Raw genomic sequence first — 27487 nt, forward strand, 5'->3', positions numbered from 1 at the left:
CAATACAGGGCCAGTATTGCTGATATAGATTTTTTTCGATACAAAATCCAACGATTATAAGACAATGTAACAATAACAACAAACTAGTAACCACGCAACAAAACATATGCAGATATTTTGGAAAATAAACATTAAAAACAACTTAAAAATTATAACCACATTATTTATACACCACATCAGAAAAACACTTGGCATTCCTACAACCCCGTAAAGACCAACATTAAAACACAGTAGCATAGTAGGCCTAAATATTTATTAAAGACAAGGAAAAAGTTTTATATAACAAATGTATTTAATATTTTGGCCACTGCACACAGTTTGAATAGTAACACTGTGATTGAACATAGGAAAATAAAACACTAATCACTTAATTGATTATTTGGAGTACCACTAAATAGAACCCACAGTTTGAGAATCTCTGATGTAGAGCACAGGTGTCAAACTCAAAGCCAGATCTGCCATGTCATTTTGGCAAAAGCCTAGAAATATTATTATGCATCAATAAAGCACTTCATCTTTCTTGTCAAATGTACAAAAATGCACATATTCTAAACTTTAATATTAACTGATGATGCAACAAAATATATAAATAATACTCAAGTGCATAGGCAACAGTTGTGCAATATCATAATTTGAATTATTATATATTCACTGACTGTTTCTTTCTTTTAACGACTTGTTCAGTGTGTACTCTGCCTTCCGCCCTAGTGCAGTTGGGTAGGCTCAAGCACCCCCACCGTCCCGAGACGAACAAGTGGTAGGATGGATGTTACTTTTAAGTAGCCCTCGACAACTGCCATGTGAAATACAAAAGTTTGACATCCCTGATATAGAGCAAGGGGTCCCCAAACTTTTTGACTCGGGGGCCGCATTGGGTTAAAAAAAATTTGGCCGGGGGCTGGGCTATATATATATATATATATATATATATATATATATATATATATATATATATATATATATATATATATATATATATATATATATATAAATATATATATACATATATATATTTTAATATATATATATATACATATATATATATATATTAGGGTTGTACTGTATACCGGTATTAGTATAGTACTGCGATACTAATGAATCAGGGTATGATACCGCCTCTGAAAAGTACCGGCCCCCTTTATTTAGAAAAGTACCGAAAAGTACAGATAATTTTGGTACCGGGAGAATTTATGATTTCTTGGCCATTCTTCAGAGAATATGAATAACACAAAAACCTTTCTTCCACTCATGCTTAATCGTTGTGTGAAGCTATTTATTGACAAACAACTGTGTTTACTCTTTTTAAATCAAAATGACAAAAGAAAGTACTCAAATGACCCTGATCAAAAGTTTATATACCCCAGTGACTTTGATCTGATAACATGCACAAAAGTTGACACAAACAGGTTTGAATGGCTAATCAAGGTTCCAATCCTCACCTGTGACATGTTTGTTTGTAATTAATGTGTGTGTATAAAAGGTCAGTGAGTTTCTGGGCTTCTGACAGACCATTGCATCTTTCATCCAGTGCTGCACAGATGTTTCTGGATTCTGAGTCATGGGGAAGGCAAAAGAATTGTCAAAGGATCTGCGAGAAAAGATAATTGAACTGCATAAAACAGGAAAGGGGTATAAAAAGGTTTCCAAGGAATTGAGAATGCCAATCAGCAGCGTTCAAACGCTGATTAAGAAGTGGAAAATGAGGGATTCAGGTAGACCAGCAAAGATTTCAGCCACAACTGCCAGGAAAATTGTTCGAGATGCAAAGAAAAATCCACAAATAACTTCAGCTGAAATGCAGGACTCTCTGAAAAATTGTGGTGTGGCTGTTTCAGGATGCACAATAAGGAGGCACTTGAAGAAAAATGGGCTGCATGGTCGAGTCGCCAGAAGAAAGCCATTTCTGCGCAAATGTCACAAAGCATCCCACTTACATTACGCCAAACAGCACAGAGACAAGCCTCAAAACTTCTGGAACAAAGTCATTTGGAGTGATGAGACTAAAATTGAACTTTTTGGCCACTGGGGCTGGGCTATATATATATATATTTTAAGGTTGTACAGTATACCAGTATTAGTATAGTACCGCGATACTAATGAATCATATTCGGTCCGATACCGCCTCTGAAAAGTACCGGTCCACTTTATTTAGAAAACTACCAAAAAGTACTGAAATAATTTTGGTACCAGTACCAAAATATTGATATTGGGACAACACTAATATATATATACTGTATATATATATATATATATATATATATATATATATATATATATATATATATATATATATATATATATATATATATATATATATTGAGAGCGCGATGATGTCACGTTATCGATGGGAAAATGCATTTTTAGACAATATGATTTGCCTGAGCGGCTAGGAGACACAGAGAGTAACAAGCGGTAGAAAATTGATTAGAAAGGACAGATTAAAAAAATAAAAATAATTTAAAAAATGAAAAAAAAAAAGTTTTAAACGTGGGACTTCCTGCGGGCCGGATTTTGGACTCTGGCAGGCCGGATCCTGCCCGTGGGCTGTAGTTTGACATCACTGATATAGAGCAGGGGTCCCCAAACGTTTTGACTCGGGGGTCGCATTGGGTTAAAAAAATTTGGCCGGGGGCCGGGCTATATACATATATATATATATATATATACATTAGGGTTGGGCTCTAGCGACCCCAAAAGGGACAAGCGGTAGAAAATGGATGGATGGTATACCGGTATTAGAAAAGTACCGCGATACTAATGAATCCTATTCGGTACGATACCGCCTCTGAAAAGTTTTTAGTTTTTATTTAGAAAAATACTGAAAAGTACCGAAATAATTTTGGTACCGGTACCGGTACCAAAATATTGGTATCGGTACAACACTAATATATATATACTGTATATAAATATATATATATGTTATCGATGGGAAAATGCATTTTTAGACAATATGATTTGCTTGAGCGGCTAGGAGACACCGAGAGTAACAAACGGTAGAAAATGGATTAGAAAGGACAGATTTAAAAAAATAATAACAAAAAAAAAAAAAATTATTATTATTATTTTTTTTTATAAACGTGGGACTTCCTGCGGGACAGATTTTGGACGCTAGCAGGTCGGATCCGGTTTGGGGACCCCTGATATAGCGCATACCGCGCTGGTGTTGATTCCATACTAACAATGACCTTGGTATCGACTACATCGGCACTTGTCTCGGCCTGCCCACCCCCCAAACAATGAGTATCTTCTTGAAGGGGAAACAATGCCACATGTCCCAACACGGCTCAGATAACTAGACGGTGGTCTTCACACACAAACAACGCCACATTTCCCTTAAGTATTTGTCTCCGGCACAGACGAGGACGGCGCACTTCTGCTTTTTTTTTTAAAGAGTATTAAGGAAAAAAGAGAAAGAAACATGACGACGCGCGCACTCGTGGACGCGCGTTAAGCTTGAACCTTGAAGTGAGTTAATCCGTTATATAGCACGTCTTTAGGCAAGCATGGCGGTTCTTGTCAATAGACGAGCTAACTTTATCCGTTTCTAATGCATGTTCTTTTCCGAACTACTCGTCTTGCTCCTTGTCCGTTTAGGCTGAAGAAGGAACCCCCGGGTGGACATTGGTCGGACTCTGCTTTTTGTTCCGCCTGAAATTAATGTCATTTTCCGGCTGGATCTTCGCGGCTGACGACTTCGAGGAGGATTTGCATCGATTTTGGATGAAAGCAGCGAGAACAAAAGAACACCGAACATTCTGGACTGCTCATTTGGTGTGACACGGGCTAAGCTCGTTATAAAAACGCTAACTGTGCGGTAAATGTCGACAAAGTAAACAGTTGGGATACATGCCGCTAATAACTGTCTACAAACACGACTATCGATTCATTCGACCCGTTTTGACATACTAGCGGATTTTGACGATGTCATTCTTTAACTTCCGGAAAATATTTAAATTGGGGTCTGAGAAGAAAAAGAAACAATACGAGCACGTTCGTAGAGATGAAAACCCCGAGGAAATATGGAACATTATCGGCGAGCTGGGAGATGGAGCCTTCGGGAAAGTGTTTAAGGTAAGTCACGTCACATTGTTGCTATTCTGACTTGTAACCCATACTTGCCAACCTTGAGACCTCCAATATCGGGAGGTGGGGGGGCGTGGTTAGGGGCGTGGTTAAGAGGAGAGTATATTTACAGCTAGAATTCACCAACTCAAGTATTTCATATATATATATATATATATATATATATATATATATATATATATATATATATATATATATATATATATATATATATATATATATATATATTTATGTTATTATAAAAATATAAATAAAATAAATACTTGAATTTTAGTGTTCATTTATTTCCACATATACACACACACACACACAACACTCATCTACTCATTGTTGTACTTGAAAGTACAATGCTTTGTTAAGGGTTGAATTGTCCATCCTCTTTCTATTCTCTGTCACTATTTTTCTAACCATGCTGAACACACCCTCTCTGATGACGCATTGCTGTGTGGCACGCACAAAAGTGCTTTCATCAAATGCACGAGAGTGTGGAATCTTCCATCTCTCCCTAGCATGGCCCAAAACCGGTCAATCCTTGCTTCCTGGGGAAGATCTTCCATGGCAAGCAATTGGTACTCCAGTACTTGTACCCGGAGGCTGGTCAGGTCCAATCGCAGCTGCGGCAGACTTTTTTTGGGGGGGGCGTGGCCTCCAGCTCCGGCTGAATACCGGGAGTTTGTCGGGAGAAAATCTCTGTCGGGAGGTTGTCGGGAGAGGCGCTGATTGTCGGGATTCTCCCGCTAAAAACGGGAGGGTTGGCAAGTATGCCTGTAACCGGAACCACAAGTGTCAGCGCGTGTTGTTTACCGACACTCACTTCCAGCTACACCACAGCGACTTATTTTTTTCTTATTATTTGTCTTATTTTTTAATTTATTTTATTTTTTCCTTTTTTTCCTTCTTCTTCTTATTATTATCATTCCTTTTTTTTCCCATCCATGCATCCATCTTCTTCCGCTTATCCGAGGTCGGGTCGCGGGGACAGCAGCCTAAGCAGGGAAGCCCAGACTTCCCTCTCCCCAGCCACTTCGTCCAGCTCCCGAGGCGTTCCCAGGCCAGCCGGGAGACATAGTCTTCCCAACGTGTCCTGGGTCTTCCCCGTGGCCTCCTACCGGTCGGACGCACCCTAAACACCTCCCTAGGGAGGCGTTCGGGTGGCATCCTGACCAGATGCCCGAACCACCTCATCTGGCTCCTCTCGATGTGGAGGAGCAGTGGCTTTACTTTGAGCTCCCCCCGGATGGCAGAGCTTCTCACCCTATCTCTAAGGGAGAGCCCTGCTACCTGGCGGAGGAAACTCATTTGGGCCGCTTGCACCCGTGATCTTGTCCTTTCGGTCATAACCCAAAGCTCATGACCATAGGTGAGGATGGGAACGTAGATCGACCGGTAAATTGAGAGCGTTGCCTTCCGGCTCAGCTCCTTCTTCACCACAACGGATCGATACAGCGTCCGCATTACTGAAGATGCCGCACCGATCCGCCTGTCGATCTCACAATCCACTTTTCCCTCACTCGTGAACAAGACTCCGAGGTACTTGAACTCCTCCACTTGGGGCAGGGTCTCCTCCCCAACCCGGAGATGGCACTCCACCCTTTTCCTTTTTTTTAATTTATTTTTATTTTTATTGAACAACAAACATACATTTATAATTCACACAAAAGTCAAGACACTTTCAACATAAAATAAATAAAACAAAAGCAAGTACAGAGAGTAATAATACTAAAAAATATATTTAAAAAAAAAAAAAGACAAAAGGGCTACCTAAATCACTTTAAATGTTTTTTAACAAATATATCAATTTAAGGGCTTTTGTACTGTAGTAGAATTTCCTTCCACAGCTGCTGGAGGTCCGACGGACACATCGTGGCTGGCAACCTTAGTCGTTCTCGTCATCGCTGGCAAGGTGTTGTCTCTCCTCTCGGTTCCTTCCAGTCAGGTATCGGGTGTTGGTCTGGGATCCGACTTTGACCGTGCCCCTCTCGGCGGGTGGAAGGGAATCTGGAGTGACGGCTGTCATCCTCGAATCTGCACAGAGGAACTGGCACACAAATTCTGCATTTTGTAAACATACCATTTTGGTCTCATGGTCTTTCCGCCTTGCCTAGGAAGCTGCTGGTCCTGGGAAGGGCTGATCTGTATGTAGTTCATAGGGTGAAAAATTAAAAGGCCGTAAAAACAGTTTTATTCAGGGACATTCGAATGATCATTAACGTTAATGGCAACATGTCAATCAAATTCAATTTGGTCTGTGCACAGATTTTTAGCCAATTTGTTTTGATTTTCTGGTTCATCCTTTCAACCTTACCTTGTGACTGAGGATGATAGCCTGTTTTCTTAAAATGGGTGCCGTTGTTTGACCTACTCTTTTTGGGGAAACCATGTCGGGATATTAGATCATTCACAAAACATTTAATTACTGAATTGGCATCCTCCTTTGAGGTTGGGGTTGCTTCCGCCAACCACTGTAATTGTCAACCTAAATCATTACGTACCTTTATCCTTGTACCGGATTGATCATATCAATTAAATAAAAACCTTGAACACGCTCAAACTTGACACAATCCAAACTCACCTCCCCCCTCTGTCCCTGAGAAAGGGACAGTGTTAGTTTTAGTAATAGTAGTAGTAGTAGTAGTAGTAGTAGTGGTAGTAGTAGTACTTTCAGAAACATCCAAGAAAAAGAAAAGGCAGCTGATAGGCAAGAGCAGAGGCGGAGGGCAGGTCATGTTTGAGGTCAATGTTTGCTTTTGCAATAGTAATTTGACATTTTACAACACCTAGTGAATTATTGTGGCCTCAATAATTCACTAAGTAGTTTATTTAATTTAGTCTATATATGATAGGACAATGCACAGAAACATTAAGTTCAGAAACAGATATGTTCTGTACCAGATTATATCTAAATAGCTACTTTCCATCTGCAGTCCCTGGCTACCTGAATTAAAGGGATACAAAAATCATGCAATAAAATTATGACACTAATTAATCATAATAAATAATATACATACATTCATAATAATTAATCAATAAATAATCATACTATAGCATGTAATCAAATTAAGAAAAGTCATAAAATGCCCCTTCATCGACACATACTTAATATACAATACAACCACACCTTATTTACATTATCACCCAATGACAATACATGCTCTTGTTCACATCTGTCATCATTTGTAAAAACAACCATGATTTTAACAGCCATACCTCACAATTTACAACAAAAATGCTCTCATGGATAAATATAATACACATTAAGTTGATGTGTCAACATAATGCCCCTCTTAGTGACCGTGTGAGCAGCTTTGATTGCTCCAAAACCACTTTTTAACTTCAAATTTTCTAGTCCTTTGGATATAACGGGGAGAAGGCTAATTGGTCTGTAATTGTTGATGTCTTGTTTATTTCCTGCTTTATGGATTGGGATCATAGTAGCAGCTTTCAACGTGGTAGGGAAAGTGTTTTCTGTTATTGATTTATTCATCAATTGTTGTTACAGGAGTAGTAAGTCTATCCTTATACGTTTTTAGGAAGAAAATGTTCTCTAGATCGTGAGTTTGATAATGCCGGGAGGATTTTGTTTACCTTTGTTTCATTTGTTAATTCTTAACTTAGTCCATCCTGAATAAATGGCAATTATTTGCACTGATTTTGAAGGACTTTTTATTCAGGGTTTGTACAGCCTGGATGAAATGTTCATTAAAATTATTAATTAACAATCATACGATCTGTATTTAGACATGTTTTAATTGCTCTTATGAGAGCTGAGTCCCGATTTTTCATTAGAATCCAAATTGTTTCATCAATCGAAGGTATTTTTTATTTTAGCACTTTTCTTTCTGGGTTTTGTATTAGTGTATATACAGATGATCTCTTTGATTTTTGTCATCCAATTGTAATTCTAGTAGGGCTGCTTATCATTTGTGTCATGTAGCAGCCATTTATAATATCCTTAAAGGCCTACTGAAATGATTTTTTTTTTATTTGAACGGGGATAGCAGATCCATTCTATGTGTCATACTTGATCATTTCGCGATATTGCCATTTTTTTGCTGAAAGGATTTAGTAGAGAACATCGACGATAAAGTTCGCAACTTTTGGTCGCTGATAAAAAAAAAAGCCTTGCCTGTACCGGAAGTAGCGTGACGTCACCAGTTGAAAGGTTTTCACATTTCCCCATTGTTTACAATGCAGCGAGAGCGATTCGGACCGAGAAAGTGACGATTACCCCATTAATTTGAGCCAGGATGAAAGATTTGTGGATGAGGAACGTGAGAGTGAAGGACTAGAGTGCAGTGCAGGACGTATCTTTTTTCGCTCTGACCGTAACTTAGGTACAAGGTCTCATTGGATTCCACACTCTCTCCTTTTTCTATTGTGGATCACGGATTTGTATTTTAAACCACCTCAGATACTATATCCTCTTGAAAATGAGAGTCGAGAACGCGAAATGGACATTTACAGTGACTTTTATCTCCACGACAATACATCGGCGAAACACTTTAGCTACGGAGCTAACGTGATAGCATCGTGCTTAAATGCATATAGAAACAAAATAAATAAACCCCTGACTGGAAGGATAGACAGAAAATCAACAATACTATTAAACCATGGACCTGTAAATACACGGTTAATGCTTTCTAGCTTGGCAAAGCTTAACAATGCTGTTGTATAAAATCTTTTGTACTAAACTCACTTTTATTGCAGTTTAAGCTTCGGACAATCCACTACAGTACTCTTACTCATTCTTCAAGATTTGATTGATGATTGTAACTAGGGATGTCCGATAATGGCTTTTTGCCGATATCCGATATTCCGATATTGTCCAACTCTTTAATTACCGATATCAACCGTCTTGGATTTGAATATAAGAATGGAGTCAATATTGCGGATGTCAGATGGGAAAGAGTTCCAGAGATTGGGCGCAGAGTGACTGAAAGCTCTGCTCCCCGTGGTGATGAGGAGGGTTGATGGCACAGCAAGGTTTATGGAAAAGGAGGATCTAAGGGAGTGTGCTGGAGTAACGATGTAAAGGAGGTTAGACAAATAAAGAGGGGTGACATTGTGGATGGCCTTAAGTATATAAAAGGAGTTTGTAGTTAATTCTTTGCCTGACCTGGAGCCAGTGAAGTTATTGTAAGATTAGTGTGATTTGATGGAATGAGGTAACCTGACTCTTGCCAGATCCTTCCAGTTCGCTGAGCTCCACACAAGGATCTGGGCTCGAGGGCATTGCAAACTCATTCAAGATAGAAAAAAATAATGAACTAATCAGGATCGCTGGGCAAGATTTCATAGATGTGACGTAGCGCCAAAGCGACTGTTTGATTCAAACAACAATGGCGGGGAATTGTGTGCTGACATTTATTCTGCTATCGCAACTGTTTTGTGACATCGATCGTCTACTGATATTGCTGCGTTGTTTCAGTAAAAGTTCTCTAACTTTTCGCTCTGTCGTTATCCAATATGTCGGCTGTTCTGTTTTGGATTTCCCAGCGTCGCTCTCATCAGCTGATGTGAGTGGTCGAAGTAGCACATCATTCAAGATAACGGACAAGGGGTTTATCCAATCACATACAATGTGAAATCTGAAATACATCTTCTATTGAGAAGTCCCAGATCCTTGTGTGGAGCTCAGCGAACTACAAGGATCTGGCGAGAGTCAGGTTAGGAATGAGGGTGTTTTGGTTATGATCTGGGCAGCAGAGTTATGGACCAGTTGGAGCTTGTGGAGGGACCTCTGGGTGAGGCCAAAGAGAAGGGAATTACAGTAATCGATGCGAGAGGTGAGCAGACTGAACGAGGATAGAGGCAGCATGGACAGTAAGAGAGAGGCGGAGCCCGTTAATATTAGGGACGTGGAAATAAGCAGAGCAAATTATGTTATTGAATGACAGTGTGCTATCCAAGATGACTCCCAGACTCTTAACCTGAGGAGAGGAGATCACTGGGGAGTTGTCGATAGTTAGGGTGAAACAGTTGACTTTGGAAATTGTGGATTTGTTCCAATAAGAATTATTACTCTTTTATCACTGTAATTTGAGAAAATTTGAGGTGAACCGTGATTTTATTTCAAATAAACAGGAGGTGAGGTAGGACGGGGTGGGGGTGTGGCATTGGGCTTGGTGGAGAGGTAGAGCTGGGTGTCATCAGCGTAACAGTAAAAGTGAATGTTACATTTATGGAAGATATGGCCAAGGTGGGCAGCACGGTGGGAGAGGGATTAGTTCATCTGCCTCACAATACGAAGGTCCTGAGTAGTCGTGAGTTCAATCCCGGCCTCGGGATCTTTCTGTGTGGAGTTTGCATGTTCTACCCGTGATTGCGTGGGTTCCCTCCGGGTACTCCGGCTTCCTTCCACCTCCAAAGACATGCACCTGGGGATAGGTTGATTGGCAACACTAAATTGGCCCTAGTGTGTGAATGTGAGTGTGAATGTTGTCTGTCTATCTGTCTTGGCCCTGCGATGAGGTGGCGACTTGTCCAGGGTGTACCCCGCCTTCCGCCCGATTGTAGCTGAGATAGGCTCCAGCGCCCCAAGCGACCCCGAAGGGAATAAGCGGTAGAAAATGGATGGATGGATGGATGGCCAAGGTGGAGAAGGTAAGTGGGGAAGAGAAGGGTCCCCAAGACAGATCCTCGTGGAACACTTATTGTGACTGCAGAATGCTCAGTTTTAAAGGATTTGAGCTTAATGAACTGAGTGCGGCCTGAGTTGATAATAAAGTAATTATAATTTTTTTTTTAAATACAAATAAATTCATAACCTTTATATTTTTCTCTTTTTTACTTGTCTCTGCTACAATAAAACTACCATACATTTTCTGAACTGGAATAGTTTGATTGGCAACACAAAATGTTCCCTAGCGTGTGAATGTGAGTGTGAATGTGATGAGGTGGCGACTTGTCCAGGGTGTACCCCGCCTTCTGCCTGAATGCAGCTGGGAAAGGGATAGGCTCCAGCAAGTGGACCCCGACTTAAACAAGTTGAAAAACTTATACGGGTGTTACCATTTAGTGGTCAATTGTACGGAATATGTACTGTACTGTGCAATCTACTAATAAAAGTTTCAATCAATCAATCAATCAAAGCACCCCTGTGACCTTGAGAGGGACAAGCGGTAGAAAATGGATGGATGGATGTCACGTTACACATATTTTGTAGGGGGGGTGATCTTACAAAAACCAACAGAGGATCAAATACGTACTTACCACATTGTGTGTGTGTGTGTGTGTGTGTGTGTGTGTGTGTGTGTGTGTGTGTGGGGGTTCTGGCAATGCTTACTTAATGGGGACATCGCTCTGTTTACACAGTCACCTTTAGGGGACTTCTGACGGTATGGGAACAAAAAAACAGGTCCCCTAAGGGGAAACCTTTTTAAATGATAGTCAGATCCATTCTGAAGATGCCTAAGTGATTTTTAAAATAGTAGATTAAGAGATAATCAGCAAGACTGGTTAAGTAGAATTTTTTTTATGTTCTTTATGTTCAATGTTGTTAAAAATAAAAAGTAAAAATAAAAGTTTAAATGAGTTTGTATTTTATTTCTGTGGTTTAAGGTAAGATAAGATAATCCTTTATTGATCCCACAACAGGGACATTTGTGTTACTTTGTTTACGTGTTTCAAATATTGGTAAAAGAGAAAATAAATTTTCTTGAAAAGTGAAACATTTGTTATCCTGGCATTAATAGTACTGTGATTCTGTATGGTATCCATCCTTAGTTAAAACTAATATATTTTTCCAAAAATAAAATCTGGTTTAGTGTTCCTTAGGATGACATTTTCATACAGCATGATTATAAAACATTATTACCTTAAAGTATGATTCACATTCAGAATTTTCCATCCTTCTATTTATGGTAGTTGGAGTTGCAGACAACTTCATTACTGCTAAATAGCAGTTTTCAGTAATGTCACAGAAGATGCAGGATTTGCTTGAACATTTAAGTGGTGAAACTTCCTATAAGAGGACAGCTGTAGTGCTGTATTCTGAGGATCATGTCATTAGTAATTAGAACTTTTTTTTTTTTAAATGGTCCTCATTAGTCACGTACAAATTTGTGTGAATTATGCATCATTATTTAAATTTGGTCCCCATGAACCATATTAACTCTTTTTCCCCAGGGTCGCCAGTAAGAATGATCAGCACATTACTTCATCAATCCAGAGATTTAAAGACGTGTATGAGCTAACTGGGCAGTGGCCATTTACCTCATTTTTTTATGCCTCCACAACCTGTAGAAAGGGTGGTCCCCACAAGTCATGATCAAAAACTTGGTCCCCATTCCAAATAATAACCTGTGTGTGTGTGTGTGTGTGTGTGTGTGTGTGTGTGTGTGTGTGTGTGTGTGTGTGTGTGTGTGTGTGTGTGTGTGTGTGTGTGTGTGTGTGTGTGTGTGTGTGTGTAAGAAAGAGAGAATTAGTTGATCCCAGCAATGATTACTTTACGCATTCAAATGAAGGGCATTCATACGAGTTTGGCAGTGCTTGTTTATTGATGGTTATAATAAACTAGACACATTTTTAGATTTAAACTAAAATCTATTTATGGGATTTTGCACAAAGGACTTAATGTTTTTCCTAAACTGGTAGATGATCATGGCAGGTTACCAGGAAGTGGCTGCATCCCAAACCTCTGTGGCATCTTCATTTAGCACACCCTTCCCGCATAGCCAAAACCAATGGAAGACATTTCCACTTGAAGACGTTGTCTCAAGTTACAGTCAGGGGGTTTACATGTACTAAAAAAAAATCTGTGTCTACAACGGAATACGGGTTTAATTACCACTGCCAAGAAGGTATGTGATCGCCATGGTTTGTTAGTCTGTCAGTTAGTTAGTTAGCTACATAACTCAAAATGGTATGGGTGGATTTTTATGAAACGTTCGGAAAATTTCCAAAATGGGATAAGAAACAAAAAACTAAATTTGGGTCCTGATCCGAATCATTTCTAAATTACCTTACGTTTACAATACAAGCCTCAACTTCTGTACGTGTGTGTTTGCTAGCAAGCCTGCAGAGACAAAGGCCCGTTTACACTAAGCCGGCTAAGGTTATCCTGGGTAAATCCCACCTAACCTTATCCTGGTCGTTTAAGACCCCCTCCCCCCTCCGTCAGCCGGCGCAACGCGACCTAATATGCATGCGCGGAAAATGTGCACGTCATGTGCAAGTTCTTAAATTAAACTTATCTGAACAATATCCAGTGTTGTGGTATTTCAATTAACTGGAATCCAGTGTGCTGTGGGGCCCTATTGTAGTGAATCACACCTGAGCCATCATAAATTAATCAAATCTCTATTAGACACTTGAAAGTACCCAATGTGACAAAGAACATTTTACATCAATCAATCTAGGGATCTAGATATCTGGTCAGGACACTCCTCACTCTTTTGCCTTCACCTTCATTGTCCATTCCTTTTTGGTGACTTTATATACTCCGGACCTAGACGTTGAGTCGGCGACATACATGGCATACATACACAATAACTAATACAGTCTGCTTTGCCAGTCCAAAAGCATTCTCCGTTTTCCGTAGTTAGTCTTCCCTCCACAGCCAGGTAATACAAAGCACACGCTACCTTTTTTATCACATCCACGGAAGCCCGCATTCTCGTTGACTCTCCTTCGACAAATGGACAAAGTTTTTCGGTAAGTAGAATCACAACTGACCTGGACATTCGAAAGTTATCTTGCCGTCTTAGAGGCTATTTCGGATACAACACTTCTCAGACGGCAAGAGAACTTTCGAATGTCCGGGTCAGCTGTGATTGTACTTACCGAAAAACTTCGTCCATTTGTCTAAGGGGAGTCAACGAGAATGCGGGCCCCCGTGGATGTGATAAAAAAGGTAGCGTGTGATTTGTATTACCTGGTCGTCGAGGGAAGACCACGGAAAATGGCTAATGCATTTGGACTGGCAAAGCAGACTGTATGAGTTATTGTCCGCCATGTATGTCGTAGACTCAACATCTAGGTTCAGAGTATATAAAGTCACCAAAAACTAATGGACAATGAAGGTGAAGGCAAAAGAGTGAGGAGTGTCCTGACCAGATATCTAGATCCCTAGATTGATTGATGGAAAATGTTCTTTATCACATTGTTTACGTGTATACTAAAGATTTGATTAATTTATGATGACTCAGGTGTGATTCACTACAATAGGGCCCCACAGCAAACTGGATTCCAGTTAATTGAAATATCACAACACTGGATATTGTTCAGATAAGTTACATTTAAAGGCCTACTGAAATTAAATGTTTTTATTTAAACAGGGATAGCAGATCCATTCTTTGTCGTACTTGATCATTTCGCGATATTGCCATATTTTTGCTGAAAGGATTTAGTATAGAACAACGACGATAAAGTTCGCAACTTTTGGTCGCTGATAAAAAAAAGCCTTGCCTATACCGGAAGTAGCGTGACGTCACAGGAGGAAGGATTCCTCACAATTCCCCGTTGTTTACAATGGAGCGAGAGAGATTCGGACCGATAAAGCGACGATTACCCCATTAATTTGAGCGAGGATGAAAGATTTGTGGATGAGGAACGTTAGAGTGAAGGACTAGAGAGGCAGTGCAGGGTGTATCTTTTTTCGCTCTGACCGTAACTTAGGTACAAGGTCTCATTGGATTCCACACGCTCTCCTTTTTCTACTGTGGATCACGGATTTGTATTTTAAACCACCTCGGATACTATATCCTCTTGAAAATGAGAGTCGAGAACACGAAATGGACATTCACAGTGACTTTTATCCCCACGACAATACATCGTTGACGCACTTTAGCTACGGAGCTAACGTGATAGCATCGGGCTCAAATGCAGATAGAAACAAAATTTAAAAAAACTCTGACTGGAAGGATAGGCAGAAGATCAACAATACTATTAAACCATGAACATGTAAATACACGGTTAATAATTTCCAGCTTGGCGAAGCTTAACAATTGAAGCTAACTGAGCTACGGAGCTAACGTGATAGCATCAGGCTCAAATGCAGATAGAAACAAAATAAGAAAAAACCCTGACTGGAAGGATAGACAGAAGATCAACAATACTAATAAACCATGAACATGTAAATACACGGTTAATCATTTCCAGCTTGGCGAAGCTTAACAATTGAAGCTAACTTAGCTACAGAGCTAACGTGATAGCATCAGGCTCAAATGCAGATAGAAACAAAATAAAAAAAAACCCTGACTGGAAGGATAGACAGAAGATCAACAATACTATTAAACCATGAACATGTAAATACACGGTTAATAATTTCCAGCTTGGCGAAGCTTAACAATTGAAGCTAACTTAGCTACGGAGCGGCGGCGGGCGTTGTAGCTTTCGACGACACCCCGGCCATCATCAGAGTCGGCAAGAAAGATATATTTTCCCAAAGTTACGTATGCGACATGCACATAGCGACACACACGTACGGGCAAGCGATCAAATGTTTGGAAGCCAAAGCTGTACTCACGGTAGCGCGTCTGCTATCTAGCTCAAACACAACACAACCTCCTGATTGTGTTGCTGTAGTCCACCGCTAATACACTGATCGCACCTACAACTTTCTTATTTGCAGTCTCCATTGTCCATTAAACAAATTGCAAAAGATTCACCAACACAGATGTCCAGAATACTGTGGAATTGTTCGATGAAAACAGAGCAGTTTGTATGGTGACACATTGGGTCCGAATACTTCCGTTGCCGTCGTGACGTCACGCGCATATGTCATCATACATAGACGTTTCCAACCGGAAGTTTAGCGTGAAATTTAAAATTGCACTTTATAAGTTAACCCGGCCGTATTGGCATGTGTTGCAATGTTAAGATTTCATCATTGATATATAAACTATCAGACTGCGTGGTCGGTAGTAGTGGCTTTCAGTAGGCCTTTAAGAACTTGCACACAAAGCAACACTGGAGGTGACTATGACGTGCGCATTTTCCGCGCATGCGTACTAGGTCGCGTTGTGCCGGCTGACGGAGGGGGTAGGGGGTCTTAAACGACCATTGTGTGTGTGTGGACAAGGATAATGTTAGGTGGGATTTACCCACCTTAGTGTAAATAGGGCCTAAGGTGTAGACTAGCAGTGCATCGCTCTAGCAGTACTCCTTAACCATTGTTCACTGTGGCGTTCCCTACACCAACTAGCAGTAGGGAGGCTCGTAACTCAAATATTTGGTCGCTACTTTAAGCACAACACTTAACCAAAAGACAACGTATACCCTAAAACATGGGTGTCAAACTCTGGCCCGCAGGCCAAATTTGGCCTGCCGTGTAATTTCATTTGGCCCTTGAGGCAATATCAAATTAAGATTAGAGCTTGACCGCCGGTATTATACAGCGGCGGTGCCGCTGTAACACCGCATTCACCGCTAATACTCATACTTGCCAACCCTCCCGATTTTCCCGGGAGAGTCCCGAAGTTCAGTGCCCCTCCAGAAAATCTCCCGGGGCAACCATTCTTCCGAATTTCTCCCGATTTCCACCCGGACAACAATATTGGGGGCGTGCCTTAAAGGAACTGTCTTTAGTGTCCTCTACGACCTTTCCTCCATACAAACAGCGTGCCGGCCCAGTCACATAATATATGCTGCTTTTAAGCACACACAAGTGAATGCAATGCATACTTGATCAACAGCCATACAGATCACACTGAGGGTGTCTGTATAAACAACTTTAACACTGTTACAAATATGCGCCACACTGTGAACCCACACCAAAAAAAAAAGAATGACAAACACATTTCGGGAGAACATCTGCACCATGACACAACATAAACACAACAGAACAAATACCCAGAACCCCATGCAGCACTAACTCTTCCGGGACGCTACAATATACACCCCCGCTACCACCAAATTCCCCCCCCCCCCCAACTCAATGAACTAGCATCCAAGAAAAGATGGCAGGTATCTGGCTTGGGCACATCAGATTAGATCAATGTGTCGCAAACTGAGCAGTAAAAAGGCCTGAATGGTTGGTTTATTCATTGTTATTTTATTTTAAAATGTATTAGCCTGTGGAAAAAGTTAATGTAGATATTTACATCAGAAGGCTACAAATAGAAAATCAATCAATTATTACATTTTTTATTCAAATTTGATTTAATATACCATTGATGTTTTTTTGTTTGTTTTTTTAAAGTTGATTTTGCACTATTAAGTTATATAAGCGTTGCTTGTTCCATATTCAGTGTTAAAGCAAATCAGTGTAGCAAACTGAGCAATAATTAACGTTTTATTCACGCACTTTCTCTTGCTACTTCAAGGCTTGAATGTTTGATTAATTCATTATTGTTATTATATTTTCAAATGTATTATTAGCCTGTGGAAAATTTTTATTTTGATATTTACCTCAGAAGGCTGCAAATAGAAATGAGGCATTCCATTTTTATAAAATTTTTATTTGATATGCCATTGATATTTTTTAATTATTATTATTATTATTTGAAACTCGATTTTGCATGTCACTATAAAGTTATATAAGCCTTGCTTGTTCAATATTCAATGCAAAACTTGTTTGGGTCCCTATTAAAAGGTTAATTTGTTCAACCTTGGCCCGTGTCTTTGTTCAGTTTAAAATTTTGGCCCACTCTGTATTTGAGTTTGACACCCCTGCCCTAAAATTTGTAAGCTGGGGCACCCATATCCTGAAGTACCACTGTAATGCAAAAAATCAAGTCAAACCAGTTTTTTTGAATGCATGTAAAGACTATAAATGACCTATATGGCATATTTGATCTCGTGATGTCATATTGATGCTTGTTAGGAGACTATAAAACCACAATTTATCCAATGCAGTCAATTCAAAATACCATCGATCAGGGATTCCCAACCACTGTGCCTTGGCACATTAGTCTACTGTGAGAGAAAAACTATCCTCTTTCACATGATTGGTTAACAAAAATATTATTTTACATACTGAAAATACTGTATATTTTTTCATCTGTCAATGCTCGCGATGCAGAGTGACAGGCAGAACAAGTAAATGCCCCTCCACTAGATGGCACAAGGTACATAACTCAGTGTTTCCCACACATTCATTTATCTGTGGCGGCCCGCCACGAAAGAATTAAGGCCGCCACAAAAAAAAAAAAAAAAAAATTTTGTTTTTGTTTTTTTTGTGTCCTGTCAAGCTTCTCAGGCAAATCATATAGTTGATGTAGATGCCCATATCGGCTGTTCAGATTTACTTTACGAAAGAGAAGTGTAGGATCAAGATTTTTGGAGCTCTTTGTTCAGTGGTTCAGATGTTTGATGAAGCTTTGTGTCTATCTACCACCACTACTGTTTTCTGTTTATTTGTTACTGACTGTGGCAGGACACCTCTGCCTCTGTTTCACTTTATGTTGCTGGTAAATAATATGGTTGTAGTAGTAGGCTAAAGTTAAATTATTTAGTATGCACTAATTAAAGGGGCAGAGCTTTAAAAGACATTTTAGCTTTTATATTTTTATAAGATATATTTTTTGTAAGAACCACAATTAATAAATATATTTCAGTGAATAACTTATTGTTCAAATCTGTATATAAATATGTACATAAAGTGTTGTAATTATATTGTAAAATGGATGGATGGATGGATGGATGGATGGACGTTTAAAACAAAACTGTTATTATTAATTAGTAAGTATACATTTTTTGAGCCTTTTTAGAGAAAATAATATCATTGTAGTAAATTATGCAAATTACTCGAAGATGTCATGGTGACCACGCCCATAGCCACGCCCATAGCCACGCCCCCACCGCCACAGGTATCTTGGCAGTATATGGGAAACATTGTAACTGCATAAATAAATGTTCCGGCAATGTTTAAAATTACCAAAATACATAATTATTACATGTTATTAATATATGTGCCTGTTACTACGTGCACCAACCTGTTGACACTCCTTGGTGGTGTGCCACTAGATTTTTTTCGACTGTTAATGATGATGTGTCCTGGATCAATAGCGGTTGAGAAACACTGCTATAGATCATATCAAAAGCTGAACGAGACTGTTTAAACCCCCAATAATGAATTTGGCATGTTACTTTGCTTCCTACAGGCTCAGAACAAACTTACTGGTGTCCTAGCTGCTGCCAAAGTAATTGACACAAAGACTGAGGAGGAGTTGGAGGACTACATGGTGGAGATTGACATACTGGCCTCATGTGACCATCCAAACATCGTCAAGCTGCTTGATGCTTTCTATTATGAGGGCAAACTCTGGGTGAGTAGCATGCTGTGAGTGATGAGGATCGTGCTCTTAATGACTATTCCCATACATTCATTTATGTGTGGCAGGCAGCCAGCCATGAATACGTTGGCGCTAACTGTTATGGCCTTGCCCATAAACACATTATAATGGGACTCTCTGTGAATGCAGCTTGTCATCACAATTTAGTAGACAGTAAATGGTATCTTAACTCTGCGTTAAAGCACAGAGGTATAAGTGTTGCTAACTTAGTGATTTTGTCACACACTTAGCCCTTCTAGGGCTGGGCGATATATCGAATATACTCGATATATCGCGGGTTTGTTTCTGTGCGATATAGAAAATGACTATATCGTGATATTCGAGTATACGTTCTCACGCAGTTGCTTTTAGCTGCGGGCATTACACGACAGGCTCTTCTCACTCTTTCTTGTTTCTCCTTCTCACAGAGACATAAAACAAGCGCACCTTCTTACATACACTACCGTTCAAAAGTTTGGGGTCACCCAAACAATTTTGTGGAATAGCCTTCATTTCTAAGAACAAGAATAGACTGTCGAGTTTCAGATGGAAGTTCTCTTTTTCTGGCCATTTTGAGCGTTTAATTGACCCCACAAATGTGATGCTCCAGAAACTCAATCTGCTCAAAGGAAGGTCAGTTTTGTAGCTTCTATAACGAGCTAAACTGTTTTCGGATGTGTGAAAATGATTGCACAAGGGTTTTCTAATCATCAATTAGCCTTCTGAGCCAATGAGCAAACACATTGTACCATTAGAACACTGGAGTAATAGTTGCTGGAAATGGGCCTCTATACTCCTATGTAGATATTGCACCAAAAACCAGACATTTGCAGCTAGAATAGTCATTTACCACATTAGCAATGTATAGAGTGTATTTCTTTAAAGTTAAGACTAGTTTAAAGTTATCTTCATTGAAAAGTACAGTGCTTTTCCTTCAAAAATAAGGACATTTCAATGTGACCCCAAACTTTTGAACGGTAGTGTACGTCACATACTGACGCGCTTGCAACGTCATACGTCCTCGCGGAGCAGAGAGGTAGCGGCATGGTAACATTAGCTGTGGTGCTAGCGGTGCGGTGCGAGTGGTAATATGAGAGAAAGAAGGTGCGAATCTGGTAACAAATGAAGGAAAAATAATTCATTCCCAAGAAAAACAGCACAGAGTCCATTGTCTGGCGGTGGTTTGGCTTCAAGCGGGAAGATGTTCAACAGACAACCGTAATATGTCAAGTATGCGGCAAATTGTTAGTTTTTTTCTTTATTGCCTGTTGTGTAATTTATTTTATTTTATTATTTATTTATTTTTACCCCATATTTGTTCCCACTACCGCACCTTAAGTTGGAGTCCTTAATCTCGTTATATGCAAATATAATGACAATAAAATCCATTCTATTCTATTCTATTCTATTCTAAAAGCGTTGCTACATAAAGTAGCACCTACTGCTAATGTGTAGCATCATTTGAAAAGTCACCCGCTATAGAATGAAGAGTGCTTGAAACTCCGCATGTCAACATCTCCGGCCAATGTCACACCCACAAAATGCCGAAGCAACAATTTCCAGATCAACACCGTATGAAAAAAATAGTCAACAACAGAAGGAGATAACGTCCGCAGGAACCTACCACATAGCGAAGGACATACACTATTTGATTACCTATTATGCAGCTCATTTTTATTTGACAGTTATTGAAATATCTTGTGTGACATCATGCACAAAAGTGCACTTTATTTGTTCCAAAACATTGTAGTGGCGTTCTGTACAAAAAGTGCAGTTTAATTTAGTGTTGTTTTGCCATGTCACCTTAGTGACATCATGCACAAAAGTGCACTAATAGCTTGTTTTAAAATGTCTCTGACAATCTTGCACTTTCTGTTTGGAAATGACATGAATGTTTGTGCCACTGCTTAATAACTGTTTAATAAATACACTTTTGCTAAATTGACTTAGTTGTGGTTTCCCTCTCTGCATGAAAGTTTAAAATGAGCATATATTAATGCAGTATGAAGAAGAATGTTTTAATGTAGACACATAGAATCATCATACTGCTGTGATTATATGCATCAAGTGTTCATTCAAGGCTAAGGCAAAATACCGAGATATATATCGTGTATCGTGACATGGCCTAAAAATATCGAGATATTAATAAAAGGCCATATCGCCCAGCCCTAGCCCCTCCGTAGGTAGTCTTCGACGGCCAGGTAATACAAAGCTCACACTACCTTTTTTATCACATCCACGGAAGCCCGCATTCTCGTTGACTCTCCTTCGACAAATGGACAAAGTTTTTTTTTTATGTTGTTTTTTTGTTTGTTTGTTTTCCGCCCTTTTTTGTCAAACAAAACTATGTTTTTAATGGCAAACACACAAAATATGTAAAATCTTCCACCAAAAATATTTTTCTAAGTGGAATATTTGATGTGAAGTAATCGGAACCTTGGATAGGTCAATAATTCATAATAACATTGATTTTGAAAAAACAAACAGCTTTGTTTTATTAGTCAACATTGCAACTTTTTCTAAATTACATTTCACTCTTAAGCTTCTTTATTTCACTTTCGTTATGTTTTTGTTTATTTTAATAGTATTTTTAGAATGTGCCGTGGGCCTTTAAAACATTAGCTGTGGGCCGCAAATGGCCTCCAGGGCACACTTTTGACACCCCTGCTATAGATAATAAAAAATTAAATCTGATAAATCTATGGATAAAAAGCAGAGCCTAGCGACGCATGCGCGTTTATTATAACGCTCTCTGTCTCTGCTCCTCCCTCACGAATGCTGCTGCACGCACAATTTGTTTTGTTTTTAACCCCTTCTTAACCCTGAACATACATAGAAAATACACGCAACCCTAACTCAAACTGTTGGACATTTGAGGTAAGGCTGAAACGACGCGTCGACATAGTCGACGTCATCGGTTACGTAAATACGTTGACGCCGTTTTTGTGCGTCGACGCGTCGCATATTTACGTCACGCTACCGTCATGGCGAAGCGCAAAGCAGACGATCAAAGCAGACGATGCGAGCGGTGCGAGTGAGGGGGAAAAATCACGCCAAAAGTCGTCAAAAGTGTGGAAGTATTTCAATAAACAGCCTAATAATGTTGTTGTATGCACACTGTGTCGAGCGGAAATGGCCTATCATAGCAGCACAACGGCTATGAACGAACATTTGAAAAGAAAACCATCAACTAGTCAATCGTCCGCGTGAGCATATGTTGTCATCATTACACAAAAACATGAATGTGTCATTTGTATCTACTAAGGGTGTAACAGTACGTGTTTTGTATTGAACCTTTTCGGTACTGGGCTTTCGGTTCGGTACGGGGGTGTACCGAATGAGTTTCTAAGCTAAAGCTAACTTTAGCTGCTAAAGTCTTAACAAGCTGCTTCGCTCCTTCTGCCTCTGTCTCAGCACGCAGCATTGTCCCACCCACACAACCATCTGATTGGTACACACAAAGCATTATCAGCCAATCAGCAGTGCGTATTCAGAGCCTTACCAGCCAATCAGCAGTGTGTATTCAGAGCGTTACCAGCCAATCAGCAGTGCGTATTCAGAGCGTTACCAGCCAATCAGCAATGCGTATTCAGAGCGCATGTAGTCAGCGCTTCAGCGTGGAGCAGATAGGTGTTTAGCAGGTGAGCATCAGGCAGCGGACTCTCCCCAAATGATAATAAACACCTCCCAGTCAACTACTAGTAACATCACTATGAGCCCGTTGACCTTCTAGAAACTTCAACTGCAGCTCAGCTCACTCGCAGTCCTGGCTTGAGGTGAAGGCTAATTACCTCTCAGGTCCAGCCACATTGACCCCTTCTGAGCGCCTATTTTCAGCTGCTGGGAATATTGTAAACAAGAAAAGAACCAGAGCATGTAGACATGCTAACCTTTCTTCATTACAACTTAGTCACTCACTGGAATGAGTAGAATTGGTTATTGTGTACTGTGTTGGACTGGATGTTTATTTTGCACATTTTAAAAGCAATACTTAATGTTTACAGTGCTCCAGAATATTTAGATTGGCACTTTTTTGTATTGGATGTTTATCTTTATTTTTGCACATTTTAGCAAATAAGCAATATTTTCACTTTTGTTGAAATGTTTACACTGTTGTTACAGAATATTTTGTTTTACACTTTTTTGTATTGCATGTTTATCTTTATTTTTGCACATTTTAAAGCAAAATAAGCAATACTTTTACTTTTGAAATGCTTATACTATTGCAGAATATTAAGATTAGCACTGGATGTTGACTTTTATATTTGCACATTAAAAAGCAAATAAGCTTCTTTTAATTTTGTTAAAGGTTAAAAGTTTTAAATGTTTACATTGTTACAGAATATTTAGTCATGTTGTTGTCAATGTTGACTGACTGGCCATACTTCTTTTTTTTGGTAAATAAAAGCCATGCCTTTTGAAAAAACTGGCCTACATTTATTTTTTCATCTTCATTTTGAATAAAAAAATAATCGGTAAAAGGAAAAATAATCTATAGATTAATCGAAAAAAATAACCTATAGATTAACCGATTAATCGAAAAAATAATCTATAGATTAATCGATAGAAAAATAATCGTTAGCTGCAGCCTTAATTTTAGGCATTTAAGAAACTCCGCCCTGACAGCTCCGCAAAAGAGGACTTGTCCGGTGAAAAGAGGACGTATGGTCAGTCTATCGTAGCCCGGTCGCTGCTAGCATGCCGTGTGTTGTGCATTGTTTACACAACGTGCAGTACGCTACTTAATATATCCGTGTGGAAACTCGTTCGGTACACCTCCGAACCGAACCGAAACCCCCGTACCGAAATGGTTCAATACAAATACACGTACCGTTACACCCCTACTCATGACACATTATCTGTACGTAATATTGGCTGCATTTCAGATAGTTGTTTGTGTGCCATGTTGTTCCAGACCACAGCAAACATCACCTAGCTTGCCAAAGATTGTAATAAAACTATTAGAAGAAGACATCCTGCCGTTTCCTTTAACTTGGACACACACATCTATACCTTTGGCCATTAAAAGCCAGTCATTTCCAGGCGTTGTCTCACTTTCTGAGTAGCCTCCGATTGACTAATGGTTTCTAATGTTGTAAAAATGTGTAGAATAAATATAAAATTAAAACATTTCTGTCAACGAACATTTGCTTCAGCCTGCGACACATAGTCATTTTGATAGCAGGCTAATATAGCTAATATAGACACTTAAATCATGTGTTGTCTTCATTATAAGACTTATATAAGACTTTTAAAGTCATTTTGATAGTAAGCTAATATAGACACTTACATCATGTTTTGTCTTTATTATAACACTTATATAAGGCTTTTAATTTTTTGCGCCGCCAAACATATTTGTTTTTTGTATTTTTGGTCCAATATGACTCTTTCAATGTTTTGGGTTGCCGACCCCTAGTCTAATCTATATATGTCAGTAGACTCGTATACCTAGTAAAATTCCTTGTATGTTATTAAACATACTTGGCCAATAAAGCTGAGTCTGATTCGGATTCTGACATGGAAGCGCTAAAATCAACAGGGAGAAGACAGTCAAAGGGGGTTTGGCTTGAAGGAGGACTTTGGCACGTAAATAAGATCGCCTTGAAGTGTTTTTGTCTGAAACCGATAAAAGCTATCGATCGGCAGCCTTGAGTGGTGAAGACAAGACAGTGTCGAACCTGCTGTATGCAATCTTATCAAGGCCAAAGTTCACATATGAAGAATTCAATAGCTATGAGCTGTTAATCATCACAGATGTTTATCATACCTCTCATGTTTCTGTTTTTACAGTAGACTTATTTTTTTACAGTATTATATTGGTAATAGGGTTGTACGGTAAACGGGTACTAATAAAGTACCGCAATACTAATTAATTGAAATCGGTACTATACTACCTTTGAAAAATACCGGTACCGTTCTTTCATCCGAATGCCGCTGTGTGGCGGTGACTACAGAGCTGAGGAGCATGATGTTGTGTGTCAAAACACACAAACAAAGCAGTGTTTCCCACACATTCATTTATTTGTTGCGGCCCGCCACAAATAAAAAATAAATAAATACATTTTTTTTTTTTTTTTTGTCCTGTCCAGCTTCTCAGGGAAATCATATAGTTCAGGGGTCGGCAACCCGCGGCTCTAGAGCCGCATGCGGCTCTTTAGCGCCGCTCTAGTGGCTCTCAGGAGCTTTTTTAAAAATGTATGAAAAATGGAAAAAGATGAGGGGAAAAAAAAAGTTTTTGTTTTAATATGGTTTCCGTAGGAGGACAAACATGACGCAAACCTCCCTAATTGTTATAAAGCACACTGTTTATATTAAACATGCTTCACTGATTCGAGTATTTGGCGAGCGCCGTTTTGTCCTACTAATTTTGGCGGTCCTTGAACTCACCGTAGTTTGTTTACAAGTATAACTTTCTCCGACTTTCTAGGACGTGTTTTATGCCACTTCTTTTTCTGTCTCATTCTGTCCACCAAACTTTTAACGTTGTGCGTGAAGGCACAAAGATGAGTTTTGTTGATGTTATTGACTTGTGTGGAGTGCTAGTCAGACATATTTGGTCAGTGCATGACTGCAAGCTAATCGATGCTAACATGCTGTTTAGGCTAGCTATATGTACACATTGCAGCATTATGCCTCATTTGTAGGTATATTTGAGGTCATTTAGTTTCCTTTCAATTTATATCTCATGACACACTATCTGTATGTAATATGGCTTTTAATTTTTTGCGGCTCCAGACAGATTTGTTTTTGTATTTTTGGTCCAATATGGCTCTTTCAACATTTTGGGTTGCCGACCCCTGATATAGTTGATGTAGATGCTTTTTTTGTCCTGCCCAGCTTCTCAGGCAAATCATATAGTTGATGTAGATGCCCATATAGGCTGTTCAGATTTACTTTACAAAAGAGAAGTGTAGGATACTTCTCTTGTTGCCTTATTTGTATTTGACCACTACTGTTTTCTGTTTATTTGTTACTGACTGTGGCAGGACACCTCTGCCTCTGTTTCACTTTATGTTGCTGGTAAATAATATGGTTGTAGTAGTAGGCTAAAGTTAAATTATTTAGTATGCACTAATTAAAGGGGCAGAGCTTTAAGAGACATTTTAGCTTTTATATTTTATAAGATATATTTTTTGTAAGAACCACAATTGATAAATATATTTCAGTGAATAACTTATTGTTCAAATCTGTATATAAATATGTACATAAAGAGTTGTAATTATATTGTAAAATGGATGGATGGACGTTTAAAACAAAACTGTTATTATTAATTAGTAAGTATACATTTTTTGAGCCTTTTTAGAGAAAATCATATCATTGTTGTAAATTATGCAAATTACTCGATGATGTCATGGTGACCACGCCCATAGCCACGCCCCCACCGCCACAGGTATCTTGGCAGTTTATGGGAAACACTGCAATGTGCACACAAGCAAAAACATCGTGGAGAGGAAATATGGCAAAAAAACCGGCAATTCTACTGGTTAATAAAGAGATTCAAAATTAAGTGCAATATCGAGATATTTGGGCTTCAAAACTGATGATAAAGGTGACGCTTTAAACAGAGAGGCGCCGCGTTGCAACACACCTCGCCAAATGTGGCGATCAGTATTACCAACTTTGCTTCAAACGCTGGTAAACTTTTAAATAATACATTTTCAGATCTGCACAAGGCGTTATAAAGAGTGACAGGTAATAATGTAGTTACACCTTTCCAGCTGTTCGGCTCCCATGCAGACCATAGTCGGGGAGCACAGGGCAGACATTCCTTCCAGGGCCGATGTTTTCATCGGGGGTGTCACCCTTCACTGCTGAGCTCCGCTTTCGGGTCAGAATGACGAGGCCGCCGACTCTTGACAATCCGGTTGCTTTATCATTAGTTTTGCAGGACACAACCGGATCCATTCATTCTTCTACTGCGCAACGCACACGCTACCTCTCTCTCTCTTTACTCGCCCACTCACTCACTGACCTCACTCAGCCAACACATTGCCATTCTTGCAATCACACATACTGTATGCTGCTCTCATAAGTTAACCAGCTGCCCTGTTGTGCACATGTAAATACGTAGACACGCACACAGCTGCTTGGCTTGATGCCAAAAATTAGCAGAGTTAAAACCGCCCAATTGGCGTCAACTAATGCAAGGGGAATTACTGAATTTTGTAACGAATTCCTACAATTTTTGT

General features: G+C 39.4%; 1 protein-coding gene across 3 annotated transcripts in view; it reads left to right on the forward strand.

Annotated features, from left to right (window-relative positions):
* Positions 1-3221: 3221 nt before the first annotated feature.
* Positions 3222-27487, forward strand: part of LOC133634132 (serine/threonine-protein kinase 10-like) — a 70432-nt gene continuing 46166 nt past the window's right edge. For 2 of the 3 annotated variants that reach the window (XM_062027171.1, XM_062027173.1), the window contains exons 1-2: positions 3222-4071; positions 19128-19292. In XM_062027171.1, the coding sequence (XP_061883155.1) occupies positions 3922-4071; positions 19128-19292 (315 nt within the window). In that variant the 5' untranslated portion in view covers positions 3222-3921. The remainder of the gene's footprint in view (positions 4072-19127; positions 19293-27487) is intronic. The other variant, XM_062027172.1, reaches the window with a different exon arrangement.

The sequence above is a fragment of the Entelurus aequoreus genome, linkage group LG18 (assembly GCF_033978785.1).
Source record: "Entelurus aequoreus isolate RoL-2023_Sb linkage group LG18, RoL_Eaeq_v1.1, whole genome shotgun sequence".
In the NCBI taxonomy this organism is placed as follows: Eukaryota; Metazoa; Chordata; class Actinopteri; order Syngnathiformes; family Syngnathidae; genus Entelurus; species Entelurus aequoreus.